At 43.6% G+C, this 15,546-nt stretch overlaps 2 protein-coding genes across 4 annotated transcripts; both read left to right on the forward strand.

The window, feature by feature from the left end:
• The first annotated feature begins 1,331 nt into the window (after nt 1–1,331).
• Nucleotides 1,332–4,578, forward strand: LOC146710372 (uncharacterized). Of its 3 annotated transcripts, none has more exons than XM_085457778.1 (3): nt 1,332–1,519; nt 2,303–2,581; nt 4,333–4,578. In XM_085457778.1, the coding sequence occupies exons 1-3, from the start codon at nt 1,423–1,425 to the stop codon at nt 4,449–4,451; spliced, it is 495 nt and encodes a 164-aa protein (XP_085313904.1). In that variant the 5' UTR covers nt 1,332–1,422; the 3' UTR covers nt 4,452–4,578. The 3 variants fall into 3 exon arrangements, with proteins under 3 accessions (XP_085313904.1, XP_085313906.1, XP_085313907.1); XM_085457780.1 differs by having other exon boundaries at nt 1,452–1,519; nt 2,284–2,581; XM_085457781.1 differs by lacking the exon at nt 1,332–1,519 and adding an exon at nt 1,753–2,216.
• A 4,669-nt stretch (nt 4,579–9,247) lies between these two features.
• On the forward strand, nt 9,248–13,710 carry LOC146710373 (butyrophilin-like protein 1). The gene is made up of 5 exons (XM_085457773.1): nt 9,248–9,477; nt 10,803–11,141; nt 11,230–11,508; nt 12,461–12,592; nt 13,652–13,710. The coding sequence occupies exons 1-4, from the start codon at nt 9,402–9,404 to the stop codon at nt 12,577–12,579; spliced, it is 813 nt and encodes a 270-aa protein (XP_085313899.1). The 5' UTR covers nt 9,248–9,401; the 3' UTR covers nt 12,580–12,592; nt 13,652–13,710.
• Nucleotides 13,711–15,546: the final 1,836 nt, after the last annotated feature.

The raw sequence follows: 15,546 nt of genomic DNA on the forward strand, positions 1-15,546 counted from the left end.
TCACACTACATACAACTCAATGCAGTCAAGCATGTGCATGGTCAAGACAACCTGCTGAATTTCACAGCTAGCATCGGAATAAGGAAGAAAAAATATTTATGCAACTTTCTCTGCTAGGAAGGCAACAAGAAGTAAAATAACCTATTGTTACAACCAAAGTGTGCAGAAGAGCATCTAAGAACTTGAAGAAGCTGGGCCACAGCAGCAGAAGACCAGACTAAGTGCCACTCTGTCAGCTAAGAACAGGAAACTGAGACTGCACACACACACTCACCAAAACTGGACAATAGAAAGCTGCAACAATGTTGCCTGGACTGATGAGTCTCTGTTTCTGCTGTCACATTTGAATACTTATCAAAGAGAAGTGTGTTAAGAAGTGTCACTGACAATCTCTGACCAATCACAGACATGGACAGGTCTACTGATAGCAGAGCGACTGATTTTACACAGCAAGTAAAACTATGACTTCAGAAAAATATGAAGAGATAAAAAAATAAACAAATTTCCTAAATATGGGATAAATGAAGGTTTTCCTGTTATTTATATTACAAGTTAAAAGCAGCAGAGTGTGAGCTGTGAGTGCTTTGGTCAGTAAAACTGGAAAAGAGCTGCTGTGTTGGTGATACAGTTTAGCCTGAAGACAGAATTTCAGCTAACAGGAGAAAAGCAGGTCTGAAAATATTCTTTTTTTTTTAAATTGATGCTCTTCAGGAAAGTCTTTGGACCCTCCTTCTAGGATTTCACAGTAAGCTGTTGTGATCTCTATAATCTCTGGATCTCGTCCAGCCTGCCCCAGGTTAGGGCTTCAGTGTATGTTGGTGATGTGCACCAGTGAAAAGGGAACCTCCTTCATAACACTGAAAGCCACAGATCGTTCCTCCTAATACAGGTTCATGGTGTCGTTCACGCTGTAGCTTCCAGGTCAGGAAGACTGAAACAGCTCAGAGTCAACAGGAGAGAAACGAGTTCAGACCTCGAAGGCTTTAATCTGTAATCTGTGGTTCTTACAGCGAGAGCTGGAGCCAGGACGTGTGTTCACATGTTTCATGACACTCTGAGGAAGGACCGGCGCTGAAACATGTCTGTTTTCTTCTTACTGACGTTTAATATTAAACACTTTATGCCTGTAAGTGTGAGCGCTGAAGTTCTCATTCATCAGTTTGCATTTATGTCGTTATGCACTCATTAATTTATTTACCTGGATTGTTGAACATGTTGATGTTTTTTTATCCAAATCTTAACAGAACTAACACACACACACACACACACACACACACACACACACACACACACACACACACACACACGCTCCTCCCACTCGTGACTGAGGCTTGTTTCCTAAACTTACTCGACCAGAGTATCCGCTGCAGAGCGTCAGTAGCGTGATCGACGCAGCACAGAGGAAAGTTTTTGCTCCGCGTCATGTTTTCTTCTGTTTTTAAGACAAAAACTCTGCAGCTTTTATTTTTGTGTCTCTTTCCTCTGACTGTGACTGCAGTAACAACAGGACATGAAAACGGTAAGAACACTAATGCTGAGACAGTAAAGCTCTTCTACTGATTTAACACAGCAGCGAGATGTATCCAAAAATGGTGAATTATCCCTTTAATGTTGGTGTGGATTCGTTTTCCCCACTCATCTTTAGATGGTTCAGAACTGTCAGTGATGAGGTAAACAACAACTAGATTTAAAGATACAAGTGTTGAGTGTTTCCTCACTGCGGTCCGAGCTGTCCTGTCACAGGGATGAAGAGAAACTGAAATATCAACTAAACAACAATGAAGGAGACGTAATTACTGCTTCAAACAAATTCAGTTCTCAAATCACCACGATGTTGGTGTGAAAACTCAACAAAGACATTTCTTTCTACTAGATATCACTAAGAATTGGTCTTCTGGTATTAAACACAGAAGAAATCATTGGACAAATCGCAGGTCAATGAAGATGTTGCAGGTCATGCTCAGCACACTTCAGTTTAACAGCCTTCTACTCTGCAGAGGGAGGAGAGTGACAGCTTATCTTCCAGTGCTGCTGTTTGTTATCGTGATGACAGCAGAAGGAGTTCAGGCACGTCGGCTCGTCACAGCAAGCTCAAACACAGCAGCTGGTCTCTGAGTGGACTCTTCATCCTTTTCAGTCTGTGACATTCTCATTACCATCACTCAACACTGTGCCAAACCACCTCAGTGTGAGCTGAAGGCTAATGCCACTGGGAGGTCACTAAACCAGAAACCACCTTAAAATTCACCTGAATGCTGAAACATCACCCTCCTTGTGCTGTAGCTTCATGCTGTGTTCACAGGTGCAGCTCTGAAGCCGTTTGTTGGGATCCTGAACATCACGGAGTACAGGGTGCAGCTGAGGTGTGAGGTCAGAGGTGCGTCTCCGAAGCCTAGAGTGGAGTGGAGGGACAGCCATGGGAACATCCTTCCTGCTGAGCAGCCACAGGTGTCACACAGAGACGGCCGCTATGACATCACCCTCCTCACCACGGTGACCAGGACAAACACCAACATCTTCCACTGCCTGGCCACACAGGAGGAGATCGGCCATGTGACTGAAGAAGAGATCCACGTTCCAGGTGAGGCCACAGACTCTGATTTGTAGGGGTGCAACGATATTCGTATCGATATTGAACCGTTCGATACAGTGCTTTCGGTTCGGTACGCATATGTATGAACAATACAACATTTGTAATTTATTTTATCAACTTTCCTTCTGACGATGCTGTCTGTGTTGAGCGCTCAGTGAATCTGCGCTCGACTACTCCGCCTAGGCTCGACAGTGCAGCCTAGGCGGAGTAGTCGAACGCAGATTCACTGAGCGCTCAACACAGACAGCATCATCAGAAGGAAGAGCGCAGGGCAAGCTAGCGAGACAGAAGTTAAGCTCTTCTTGCAACAGGCAAATTGAACGTCATTCAGATCTGGCGTTTGGAATTATTTTGGTTTTCATGTGGCGTATGACCCTGAAGGTAAGCGAGTCATGGACTAAAGTAAAACAGTATGTTGGATGTGCCATGCAATGCTCAATTACATGGGTGGGAGCTAGCGTGTTAGCGCAGTTAGCTCGTTAACGTGTTGGCCGTCTAGCCCCATGCACGGGGCGATCGGCGGTAGCTCGTTAACGGAGATTTGCCGTGTTGTGGCGTTAAGGTCATTTCAACGAGATTAACCTGAAAGCACTAGTGGGAACACAACGAATATGACTGCACATTTACACCGACATCATCCTAGTGCAAAGACAAAAACAACAAGCATGCTACTAACTTTAGCCGAGTCATTTAGACAGCTGTTAGCACATGATTCTCCTTATGCTGCTGAGAATATAGCCCAGAAGAAGCGGATAGTATAGCTTTTATTTTGGAAAGAGACATTTCTCTGTAATAAACTCTCTTTTCCAAAGATGAGTGATTCCTCAATCAGATACAGGGCTCGCAATATTGCTAGCCCGACATCCCGGGGCTAGCGATCTTTTCAGTCGGGCTACCAAAATCTATCTCTGCCCTGCCCGTCGAGCTATTGTAGGAAGGAAAAATATATGTCAATGCTTTTGCATTCTTTCAGAAATGTAGCTGGGTAATTATGTCATTGGCATCGGTGAGCCACTGTCAATATGTGACATATTGAAATCGTGTTTGAATTTGCGCTTTTTTTTTTGCTTTCACTTTGCAATGACAGCACTGATCTGTGAGTGATGATAATTTGTGCACCAATTCCTCTGACATCGTCTTATTAATCGTTAGCTTACTACGCAAACATGACAAGTGAAATCTCCCGCAGCTTAAACATGTGAGAGGTTGATCGCGCAGAGAATCGCTGAGCTTATGTGAGTCCGTGTGTAAAAGTAGCAGGATATATATTTTAGTTCTGCTGAGCCAAATAAGACAGGTCAGGGTGAAGAAGTGACAGCCAAAGAAAAGCTTACCACAAAACGGAGAAGTTATGACAAATCAGACTATAAGGCAAAAAGAAAGTGCAGCTTTATGGTTTCATGGACAAAAGAATTTCTGTGGCTGCAATATGACGAGCTAAATAACCAGGGCTGCACATAAGTGGTCCGCAGGTGCGCATTCGCTGTCAAAATAAAAAACACGCACAAGGGTTAGGGTTAAATTTAAAAACTGTACTTTTGAGTTAAAATATATATTTATAATTTTAATAAATGACAAATTAAAAAGGCATGAACATTTTTTTGTATCGAAAAAATATCGAACCGAACCGTGAATTTTGTGTATCGTTGCACCCCTACTGATTTGATAGCTAAAGGTTGTAATTAGTGTGTTTACAAACGTATATCTTTGTAACAGCAGGCTTCTGTAATGTGTTTCAGATCAGCTGTTCGAGTCCTGCGATGGAGTCGGTGTGATCGTTTCTGTATTTGCTTCTGGATTCTCTGTCACTGTGTTTGCGTCTCTGTTGCTGTTCTCAGCTTGTATTAAATGTTGTTGATAACAGACAGCAGATACTTTCATCTGTATTTTTTATTCTCTGCTCTTCTGTTTCCTCTGGTTTTAAGGCTGATATGTTATTTATACCAACATTGTATTAATGAAAAATAAAGTTGGGTAAATGATGACTCAGTGGATAATGTGGATATGGATGTGGATAAGGTTTTAAAACATGCTAAACTGCTTTAAAAGTGTTTAAACATCACAGTTCACATTGAAACACATTCATGTTTTTATCCCCACTGGATACAAATTGAGGCTCTGCCCTTTATCTGCTCATTATTATGATGAATCCTGATATCAGAGCTGTATTTATAATGGCCAGATGCAGGGTGGTGGACTGATCCCCGGTGGCTAAAACTGGTTTTTGGTATACGAATATCACCTCTCTGATTGGGAGGGAGCCTGGGCTCGCCTCAAGGCTTGGGTTCAGGAACTCTCTGGAGTGAAAGGGTGGGGGAGGGCGTGCTTGTATCACCCTGGTTAGGTGCATGTGAGCTGGGGTTTTCCTACAGGTTATACTGGAGGTCCTGAGTGTCACATATAATTGTACACATGAAAATCAGCTCCGAGTACTTGACCTGCTTGGAGCTCCTGGTGGATGCTTGAAGGTGGTGCAGCTGGAGAGTCTAATTTTTACTACTTCTTGTAGGTACTGGCAGTGAGAGCTGGGTGTTTTATTGCTGAGCTAACCGCAGCTATTCCATAAAGAACGCCGTGTTTGAGCATAAGGCGGTCGACACAGTCAGTCACGGTTGATGATCAGAGTTTGTAATCAGAACAGTTTCTTCTTACTAAACGCAGAATCCAGCACATGTGATACATGAAACTTTTAATAACTTGTTGCTTGTCAGTAATGGAAGCTGTGATGATGAAGAGGGAACTGCTGCCAGGTCCAGTTTCATTGAACAGCCAAGTTCAATAAAAGTACTAAAACACTGCCTTCATGTTACATTCGGTTGTAATCTCTCTGTAGATGCTGACAGTTACCCGCATCACTGCTCAGGCCTTTAAAGTCAGCTGTGATATTTAAATGAGTCAAATGTTTAACATAGTCGTAAATGAGAGTGTCGGCCTGATCCTCTGAGCTCATTAACAGCTGTTTACTCAGAGAGACGTGGTTCCTCACAGGACAGCCACCACAAACATGATTATAAAAAATATTATGCATCACTGAAGATTAAATATTACATATTATTGTCTGCTAATAGTGAGGATCTAGATGATAAATATAGGAAAGAATTCTGAGAAATAAGCTTCCTACAAAAGGTATCAGGGTGAGGGGTTCAGTCATTCTGGAGTTATCAGTCCTACAGATTGAAAGAAGTCAGTTGAGGTGACATCTGACGAACACCCCCCCCCCCTGCATGTTTTGTGGGTGAGGCTGGAGCCCCCGGGGCAGACGCAGTGTTGATTATGTCGCTTAGCTGGCGTGGGAAAGTCTCTGTGTCCTTCCAGAAGAGTCTGTGGGATATTTTGTGATGACATCCAGCAGAGATGGAGGCTGTTTATAATGAAGCGTGATGATATACAATAAATAAAAACACAGTATTTACCCACAGGAGCTGTGTGAATCCTGAGCGTGTTTTCAACATGCTAACTATGCTAAATCTTTGATCACTGTTGTGCATGTTTCTCATCTTTAATAATCAAACCTAGAAGTGAAAGGCCAGCCTCTGAAATATGAGAACTGTGTTTAAAACTGTCTGTAATTCTAAAACGGTTCAGACTTAAGCTGCTTAAGTAATGAGGCGGCTCAGCTGCTGCGTCAGCCTCTTATAACCGTCCACATTACAAAAACTTGCAGGGACGACTCTTTGGACCTCTTTGGAGTCGCTGCTCGTTTGAACACTTTTGTCAGACAAACAGCAGCAAAGTGAGAAACAGCAGCAGGCCACACAGCTCCACAGCTGTGGATGATTCAGGATGCAAAGCACCTGTGGATCTTTTCTCGCCTGCTGAGGTCCTAATTAAACACAGCGTTCAGTGTTACATGTTTTCTGTGGGGTGAGCGGTGTGCACTGCAACAAAAAGAAAATGAGCTTTCTGAACACTAAAACACGACCACACGACCCTGCTGTGACAGTCTAATCCTGCTGACTCCACTTCAGGCTGCAGCTGGTCTGACTCAGTGTTCCTGGTCCTGGTTTAAGTGACCGTTCAGGTCTCAACATCTGCAGAGCAGGTAAAGGCTGATGTTAGAGTCCAGCAGCAGGATGAGATCCTTCCTTGGAAGCAGCTGAGTGTTGAGAGGAGATTTATGTAAACCAGCTGAAGGTAAAACTGGAGCAAGGACGGGTCTGAACTTAAGTATAAGTATAAGTATATTATCTGAAACTGAAGGAGTGTTCAGTTTGAGGGTGACTTTGGGGTCCTTAGGGACTAGTAGAGCGCTATACAGGCCATTTACCATAAACTGCACATGCTTACAGCCACCACTGCCACTGCCACTGTGCAGTCCTAGTAAATGTGATGCTGTTCTATGAAAGCGTTTGTACGCTTTGACTTCTCGTCCGACCGGCTCAACAGACGAAAGCATAAAAAGAGTCATTGTTTATGTTTCTGCTTCCAGCTGCCTGCCAGCTGTGGTTTTCATAACAGGAAATATCAAAGTTATAAAAGGTTGAATGCACTGAGTGCTGTCACACTTTTAATGTGACACGCAGAAACTTGACATGTTAACCACGTACTGGATTTGACAATCTGACACTCACTGTTAACTCTTTCATTTTCAGATGAATTTACAGGGACAACAACCCGTGAACCTTTTTGCTGCCTCGATGGCTGTTATGGTTGAAGAGATGATCCTCTCACTAACTGCAAGGTTCGATTTTCCAGCAGTGGAAGTCAATACTGACACTAATGAACTCACTGAAAATCCTCATAAGATGCAAGAGAACAGGACGGGAATCTTTAAGGGTCTCATCGTCGCTTGACTAAAGATTTTCACACATTTTATAAAAAGCCAGAGATTTTTAACACCACATAACGACTACAACCCTGACGTCACAATGATGACCCTGAAATAATGAAGATGATGGTAATAATAATGAAATGGCTAACCCAGAGTCTGGACCTGAAATCAATCGTGAGTCTCGGGGAGATCATCGAGGACAAACCCCGGATACGAACAGGTCTGTAACATCAGGCGCTGGTGTACTGAAGACCTAAAATGCTGCCTGTGTGAGCGAACAGAGGTCACTAAATCTGACCGTGACCTCGAGCACTGTTTGGACCCCTCAGGTGATCAGTGTTTGACTAAACACACTGATCATAAGAGGAGTGATGCTTGTGAGCTGTGGACAGACAGATGATGAGCTTCTCCATGACATAAGCTCGGTGATCGCTCAGTCAGGTGAGCAGTTGTTCACAGATTTACAGATTTAATTATTCAGATCTACAGTTGGTGTGTAATCAGTCAGATTAAGTCCTCACGTGTAGCACTAACAGCAGGTGTGTTTCAGTCCTGCCACGGACGCGTGAATCAGTGCCGTCATATGTGGAAGGTGTGCTGGTCGAGCAGGAAAGGAAGAAGATGTTCGTGGAAGTTCATCCAGTCAGTGCCAAGAACTCTGCTCATCTGAAACACGTGTAACAGTGCAACACAACGTTTGGATCTGATCATGCCCAGAACTAACAGGTCAGCAGTTACACAAACCGCACCTGTAATGCTTCAACATTTACCGTGCTCACAGCATATCCATTCACTGTGGACCCCTCGCTGATTAGAGTGGGCTGTAACAGTGACCCCGGGTGCAAAAGGGTGCGTTCACTGGCCTTTTTTCTGGGTTTTCCTAATCAGCGAACACTGACGTCCATCCTTTATCCTGAGCTTATCTGGGTTATAACAGCTCTGACTGTCTGTGTATGCTCAGGTCAGGTCACGAGTTTGAAATGAAGGGCACTGGACTCCTTTGGGTTCATCAAGCTGTTTCATTTTATCCCAAGTCCCAGGTTTTTAAGCCCTAGAGGAGATCTCCCCATGGAGGGGTTCCTGAGCGTATGAGACCCACCCTGGAGGCTAATGAATCTAACTGTGGGTAAAATAAAAATCAAGGTGGAATAAAGCCATTAGTCATTAAAGAGCTTCATGAGGAGCAAGAGAAAAGAAGTTGAGCTTCACAAACACAGTGTTTGCTTCACGTTTACTTTGTTGGTATCTGGTCCCCTGTTATGTTGCAAGATAAATATGATGACGCACACTCTTTACAGCAGCCAGGACTGGTTGGCAGCTCCATCACTGCTGTCTCTCCTGCTTCAACCACCAAACATCAGCAGATGTAGTTTGGACAGACAGTCGTTCAGGCTGTAGGCTGTTGTGTAGATAAACTGATCCTGCCTCTCTGTGTGTGTCTGTGTTTGCGCTCATTGTGATTTCTCTGCTTATGGCCGTGAGCCCACAGCTCCTGAAGCAGGACCGCGCACGCTTAAAGCCGCCACTCCCACTACGAACTTCTGGGAAATGTGGCGCAGCTGCTTCGTTTTATCAGTGAATGCAGGTCTTTGAAAGTTGAACCTGTTCATCAGAAAAAGGATACAATCGTGTTCCTGAGAGCTGCGATTTCACAGAAAAATTTAAAGTGATGAAAGTTTTAATGTGCATGTGAATACTTGCTGAGTGAGTCTGCTGTTTCTACTTCCAGAGTTAGGTGTCTCACACACACACACAAACACACACACACACACACACACACACACACACACTCACAAACACACACGCATGCGCGCGCACACACACACTGACACACACACTGACAGTGAAGACTTGTTGGTTCCTGCTGCAGCCTGTGTCCGACCATCTCGGTGTGCGAGCCTTCCCAGGTCTCAGGTTTTGGTCTCCGGTTTGCAGGAACTGCTCCGACTTTATTTGGTGCTTTAACTGCAGAGATTTCACCTCCTAACCAGCTGCTGTCGTTCGGATCACGGGGACGAACTGACTTTATTCAGCATCATGTTTTTAGCGGAGCTTTTATCTTTGTGCGTCTTTCCTCTGATGATGTTTGCAGTAACAGCAGGACATGAAAACGGTAGGAAATCATCAATAACTCTGATCATTTCTCACAGAGTCTCCCTGATTCTGTGCTCTGACCTCCTTTATAATTTATACCAGCTGTACATGTCTCCAATACCTTGAATCCAGACTATTGTCTCCCATTCATGTAATTAAAATGTGATGGCGTGCTGTGAACTGCCTGCTCTCACAGCAGTTTGTGGATCCAGCTGCTCCAGATGTGAACTGACCAAGTGAAAAAACTCCCCTACAGTTAAAGACACCGGACATAATCTATGAGCTCTCTTTTTGTTTTTGAGATTTAGTTTGTGTATAACGTCAGACGTTTGTTCTAACATTTGTTTTATGATGAAAGTTTTCTTTAAGGACTTGATTCTGTGATCGTTCCCAAAGATGTGACGGGATTATTTACATTCATTTCATGTTCTTCTGTTAAGATCGGTGGGTTTAAACAAGTATAAGAAAAGAATTCAAACTTTAATCTCAAGTATATAATGTACCTAATAAAGTGACTCACTGGACACTTTATTAAGTACATTGTTCAGCTCTCACTCAATTCTCAGATCACGTTAGCCTTTCTCATTGTTTCCACACACGTCACTGCACCTTGAGGCGGCTGTTGTTGTGATTTTATATAAATAAAATTGAATTGAATGAACTAGTTTGATGATCAGGAGCTTTGATGAAGGACTTTAAAGGTTTTAATGTTGATCACAGAACAGATTTGTATCTTTAAATCAGCCTGAGCTCTTCGTCTCGGTCTTCACTGTGTGTAAATTCCACGTTAAATTATCGCAGCCTCATCATCACTGCTACTGCTTATCAGTGTTTCTGTTTATAAGTGGAGGCTGTTTGGGTTTGATGTTGTCAGACCTTTTTCTGACAAGCTGCCCAAAAATATGTTTGCAGGTCTGTTTTTTAGTCACAAATACGGGTTAAACACTAGCTACAGATCCGAGCAATAAACAAAGCATCGAAAGAATTCATGTTGACAATTTTTTATTGAATTTACAGTTTTTCTTGATTGACTTGCCTGCTGCATGACAGCAAAGTCCAAATTTTCCAAACAGTTAAGACACAGGCACAAACTCATCATCAAGGTGACACATTTGGTTTGCAAAAGATGTTTTTGACTGAAAAAACAAACGTTTGTGATGAGCTGTGAGACTCAGACGAGTGGATCAACACACTAGCAGATGTCTTCAGCAGTGAAGCCTGTGCAGGAACAATATGAGTGTGTGTGATGTGCTGGAGGAATGTGATGTTTTAAAACTTATCTCTGAATGATCTGCATTTGTTCTGTGTTTAAACATAATGATTTAAATATGTTTCATTCTTCAGGGCGAGGAACCGTCGTGGTGGCTGTATCTGAAGGAAACTACATCATCTTGCCGTGCTCGCTCAGCTCCCAGGAGAGCCTCATACGAACGCGCTTTCACTGGAAGAAAGACGATGAGCGGGAGGTGTTTGTGTACGACGCCGGCCTCCATCATAATAACAGACGTTCAGGTCAAGATGAGCACTTCAGAGGACGCGTGTCACACTTTTCAGACCAGCTGAAGTTTGGTAACGCCTCCATCATCATCAGAAACACCAAGGTGGCCGACAGTGGAGACTACACCTGTGATTTTCCATTTCATCAGCCGGACAGAGAAACATTTAACGTCACCCTGGTTGTTGGTGAGTCTTTCATTTCTGCAATCATCCTAAGAAGTTATTCCAACCTGAAACAGTATGGAGTGTCCACTTTCTCCTGCTGTGTTCACAGGTGCAGCTCCAAAGCCGTTTGTTGGGATCCTGAACATCAGCGAGGTCGGGGTGCAGCTGAAGTGTGAGGTCAGAGGTGCTTCTCCAAAGCTGAGAGTAGAGTGGAGGGACAGCGATGGGAACATCCTTCCTGCTGAAGAGCCACAGGTGTCACACAGAGACGGCCGCTATGACATCACCCTCCTCACCACGGTGACCAGGACAAACACAAACCACTTCCTCTGTGCAGCCACGCAGGAGGAGCTCAGCCACCGAGCTGCTGACGAGATCTTTGTTCCAGGTTTGATTCCCGCTCGTCATGTTTCAGTCTGTGATGCTGATGTTTGTATGTTTTAAACAATGCTGTGAAAAAGTATTTATCTTCCTTCCTGATTTCATTGTTTTTGCATATTTGTCACATTTAGATGTTTCAGATCATCAAACAAATATAAATAACAAAGTAATACAAAAGGCAGTTTTTAGATTATTTATCCAAACACAGACACACACTGTGATTAGGCAAATCTTTTGGAAAGCTGAGTTTAATTTTCCTATTTTAAGCATTAATGCTGCCAGAGCTGAAAACCAGAAATGAATAAAAAAAGACAAAAAACTTTTCTGAAAAAGTGAATTAGACCAAAATCTGACAAAGCAGCGCATCATGAAAGAGAAGCTGAGACAAGTCAGTGACATCTATCGGTGATGTTTGGGTACAAACTCGTGTTTAAGGCTTTATGGCTCACACAGAGAGTCATTATCTACAAACAGACAGGAGTTGGAAAAGTGGTGAAGCAGGAGTCGCCGACCTTACAAAGTTACACTGAGAGCACATCGGTGGCTCATCCAGGAGGTCAGTAAAGAACCCAGAACAACAGGCAGCACTTGTGTCAGTTTAGGAGAACAGACCAGAAAATCCTCCACACTGATGTGACGCACTGTTCATCAGTTATGACAGACGCCTGAGCGCTGCAGAGGGAAATACAAGCACCTGTTAGGTTTGGGGGAAACTCCTTTTTCACACAGGTTAAAGGTCAGGGTGGGACGTTTTTGTTCCTTTAATAAATAAAAACATCACTTAAAAAATCTTATTTTCTGTTTACTCGGCTTATAAAATAAAACATCAGGAAGGAAAAAAAACGTTTTCACAGACGTGTTTGTATTTTTTCATTGATCACAGACGCTGATCTTATTTCTGTGGGTTGAAACTAAACCTGACCTTTAGTGTAACAGCTGGATTGTGTCGTGTGTTTCAGCCCAGCTGTTTGAGTCCTGCCGTGGAGACACTGTGCTTATAGTTTCATTTGTTTCTGGGATTCTTTCTGCGCTCGTCGTTTTGTCTCTCTGTGTGTGTTTCATCTACACTACAGCGTAACTCGCCTTTAAAGGTAAGTTTGAACATATTCACACCTGTGGACCTCGTCAAGAATGATGCAGTAACAAATAATAGAGACATGAATGAATAAATGACCAGAGAAAGAAAAGCTGACCTCAAGCTGTCAAACAAAAGTCACATTGAGTTTGTTTATTTTGTTTTTTAATGTCCAAAAAGTATCAGATGAGGGAACGGTGAGGGAACGGTTAGGGAACGGTTAGCGAACAGTGAGGGAACGGTGAGGGAACAGTGAGGGAACGGTTAGGGAATGGTTAGGGAACGGTGAGGGAACAGTGAGGGAACAGTGAGGGAACGGCGAGGGAACGGTTAGGGAACAGTGAGGGAACGGTGAGGGAACGGTGAGGGAACGGTTAGGGAACAGTGAGGGAACAGTGAGGGAACGGTTAGGGAACAGTGAGGGAACGGTGAGGGAACAGTGAGGGAACGGTGAGGGAACGGTTAGGGAACAGTGAGGGAACGGTGAGGGAACGGTTAGGGAACAGTGAGGGAACGGTGAGGGAACGGTTAGGGAACAGTGAGGGAACAGTGAGAGAACGGTTAGCAAACAGTGAGGGAACGGTGAGGGAACAGTGAGGGAACGGTGAGGGAACGGTTAGGGAACAGTGAGGGAACGGTTAGCGAACAGTGAGGGAACGGTGAGGGAACAGTGAGGGAACGGTGAGGGAACGGTTAGGGAACAGTGAGGGAACGGTGAGGGAACGGTTAGGGAACAGTGAGGGAACAGTGAGGGAACGGTTAGCAAACAGTGAGGGAACGGTGAGGGAACAGTGAGGGAACAGTTAGGGAATGGTTAGGGAATGGTTAGGGAACGGTGAGGGAACGGTTAGGGAACAGTGAGGGAACGGTGAGGGAATGGTGTGCAGAGTTCCTGTTTGAAGTACAAATGTATTCATGATAACATGTTTTTATTCTGACCAACAGAATTTATTGTGTTTTGTTGTTTTAACATAATAAAAATTCTCATTTTCACAGGACCAACATTCTTCATGTGTATGTGTGTGATTTTAAAAGCAGACTTTATGTAATAAGTACTTTTATTTCCTTTTTGCAGCTTCTCAGTGAAACCAGAGACACGATGTTTCTGTGAGGCTGATTTACAGCAGACTCCAGAACAAAGTTACTGAGGAAAACAGATTCATACCTCAGTGAACTGAAATCCTACGTTTCCTTTGTCTTTATGTTGATCCAGCTTATTACAGGGAAGGAAATACTCTTGCTTTAATTTATGCCATCTTTTTTAATTGCATTGAGAAGCAGTGTTTCTATGATGATCATGAAATGTGAAAACAGACACTGCATTTGACATGTTGTTATCAGGAACTGTGAAGCACGCGAAAGTGCAGCTGGTTTTAATTCTGTTCGGTCCTGTTACAGGACGTCTGTGAATGTTTTTAGTGTTTGTGCTCCCAGAACTACTGCTCTCATTATTATTATTATTGTATGTTTCATGTCTGCAGACAGACGGTCTCGGTCATTAGTCACACAGAAGATCGTTTCACAGGTCGTCCCATCTCAAATCAAAGAAACAAACAAACAATTTGAAAACATGAACGTTGTGCTGTTTATAGACGTGTCTGGGTCTATGTTGAATTGCCTTTTTAAAATTCTGTCACTATAAAAACTGTTCAAGATCCTTTAAATTTAATATCTGATGCAACGACTGGAGCCCCACTCCTAAAGATCCATATTCACAGAGCCATGTTTACAAATGTGCACATATACAGTAACTAACTGTGGCTGTGTGCAAAATGTACCTCTGCTGTGTAATGTACAACCTTCTTTTCAAAACACGTTTTAGAGGCTTCCTCCTCATCATCATCATTGCCCCTCCCACCTCCCATCCTCTGCCCAGTGTTTTTCTGATGAAGGCAACGAGCAGAAACATGTCGATTGAGTAATTCAGTCGTTCTTGTTCCCACGATGCTGCTCGAGCTTCACCTTCTTTAGGCTATCGCTCTCCTCCATGCACCTTGAGTACAAGTGAAGTTGTGCCAGAGATCTTTGTGTTGCCACGGATGTCGTCCTGATCACATCAGCTCCAGTTTTATGTTTTTACAGAGAAACAGACGCTCAGAGCTCCACATGCAAGCTTGATGTGGTCCAAGGATGAGCGAAGTCCCTGTTTTTTACTGTTATTTAGTCTGTGCTGATACTTTCGCTTCCACTCTGTGGAGGCTTGATGCTCAGGACTTTTAAACATTAGTTTTCTCCTTTTTGTTGGTGAAATGAATGAATGAACTTTCTTGTGGGACAACTAGTGCCTTCATGCTCATGAAAAAACATGAAACATTGTCTCAACTTAAAAATAAAACCTTTTCCAAACTCTGTCTTTTCGTTTTTACAGTTAGTTTTCATTCTTGATGTTTCTGTTAGAACAAAGAGCTGTGTCAGCTTTTTTAGCGTCTGTTCTTAAATGCTGAAGATTATTCCATCTTTCATCCTGCAGTCAGCTGTAAAACATCTCAACTCTACATCACAGGCTGACTAAATGTTGCTTTGTTCGCTTTATTTAGAGTTTGATTTTACTCAGACTTCTGCACATCACTCAATGAATTTATGAATATTAAATGCAGTGCTTTTCTGGCGCCCTCTAGTGTCCAAAACTCCAGCATGCAGCAAACAGCAATGAGCTAATGAATTAAATGCAGCCTTTACTGGTCCATTAGAAAGACTTGAAGTCTCCTTCTCTCTGTGAGTTGTGCTGGCCTGTGTCCTGCGGTCCTCCTTGCAGGCTGTCCTATCCCTTCACCTGGCTCTCTGGTTTGGGGTGGGTGCCTCTTTCTTCCAGGATTGTTGGGGGTCCGGGAGTCTGGGGCTCGGGTATCCTGCGCCTTTGGGGGTGGGCCTTGGCACCTGGGTTGTGCTGGCTGGTGCCCTACCTGGCCTTCGGGTCTGTTCACTGTCCCTTGGTGTCTGCGGTGTTCGAGGCCCTTCTCTCTGGTTGCC

This window comes from Copadichromis virginalis, linkage group LG5, assembly GCF_057382275.1.
Source record: "Copadichromis virginalis isolate Kocher_CV1m ecotype Utaka linkage group LG5, C_Virginalis_male_GT1.1, whole genome shotgun sequence".
NCBI classification, from domain to species: Eukaryota; Metazoa; Chordata; class Actinopteri; order Cichliformes; family Cichlidae; genus Copadichromis; species Copadichromis virginalis.

Coding starts and splice junctions, on each gene's coding strand:
- LOC146710372 (XM_085457778.1), top strand. CDS start 1,423: ATGTTTTCTTCTGTTTTTAAGACAAAAACTCTGCAGCTTTTATTTTTG. Junction 1,520..2,302: donor AACAACAGGACATGAAAACG/GTAAGAACACTA, acceptor CTGTGTTCACAG/GTGCAGCTCTGAAGCCGTTT. Junction 2,582..4,332: donor AGAAGAGATCCACGTTCCAG/GTGAGGCCACAG, acceptor AATGTGTTTCAG/ATCAGCTGTTCGAGTCCTGC.
- LOC146710373 (XM_085457773.1), top strand. CDS start 9,402: ATGTTTTTAGCGGAGCTTTTATCTTTGTGCGTCTTTCCTCTGATGATG. Junction 9,478..10,802: donor AACAGCAGGACATGAAAACG/GTAGGAAATCAT, acceptor TTCATTCTTCAG/GGCGAGGAACCGTCGTGGTG. Junction 11,142..11,229: donor TAACGTCACCCTGGTTGTTG/GTGAGTCTTTCA, acceptor CTGTGTTCACAG/GTGCAGCTCCAAAGCCGTTT.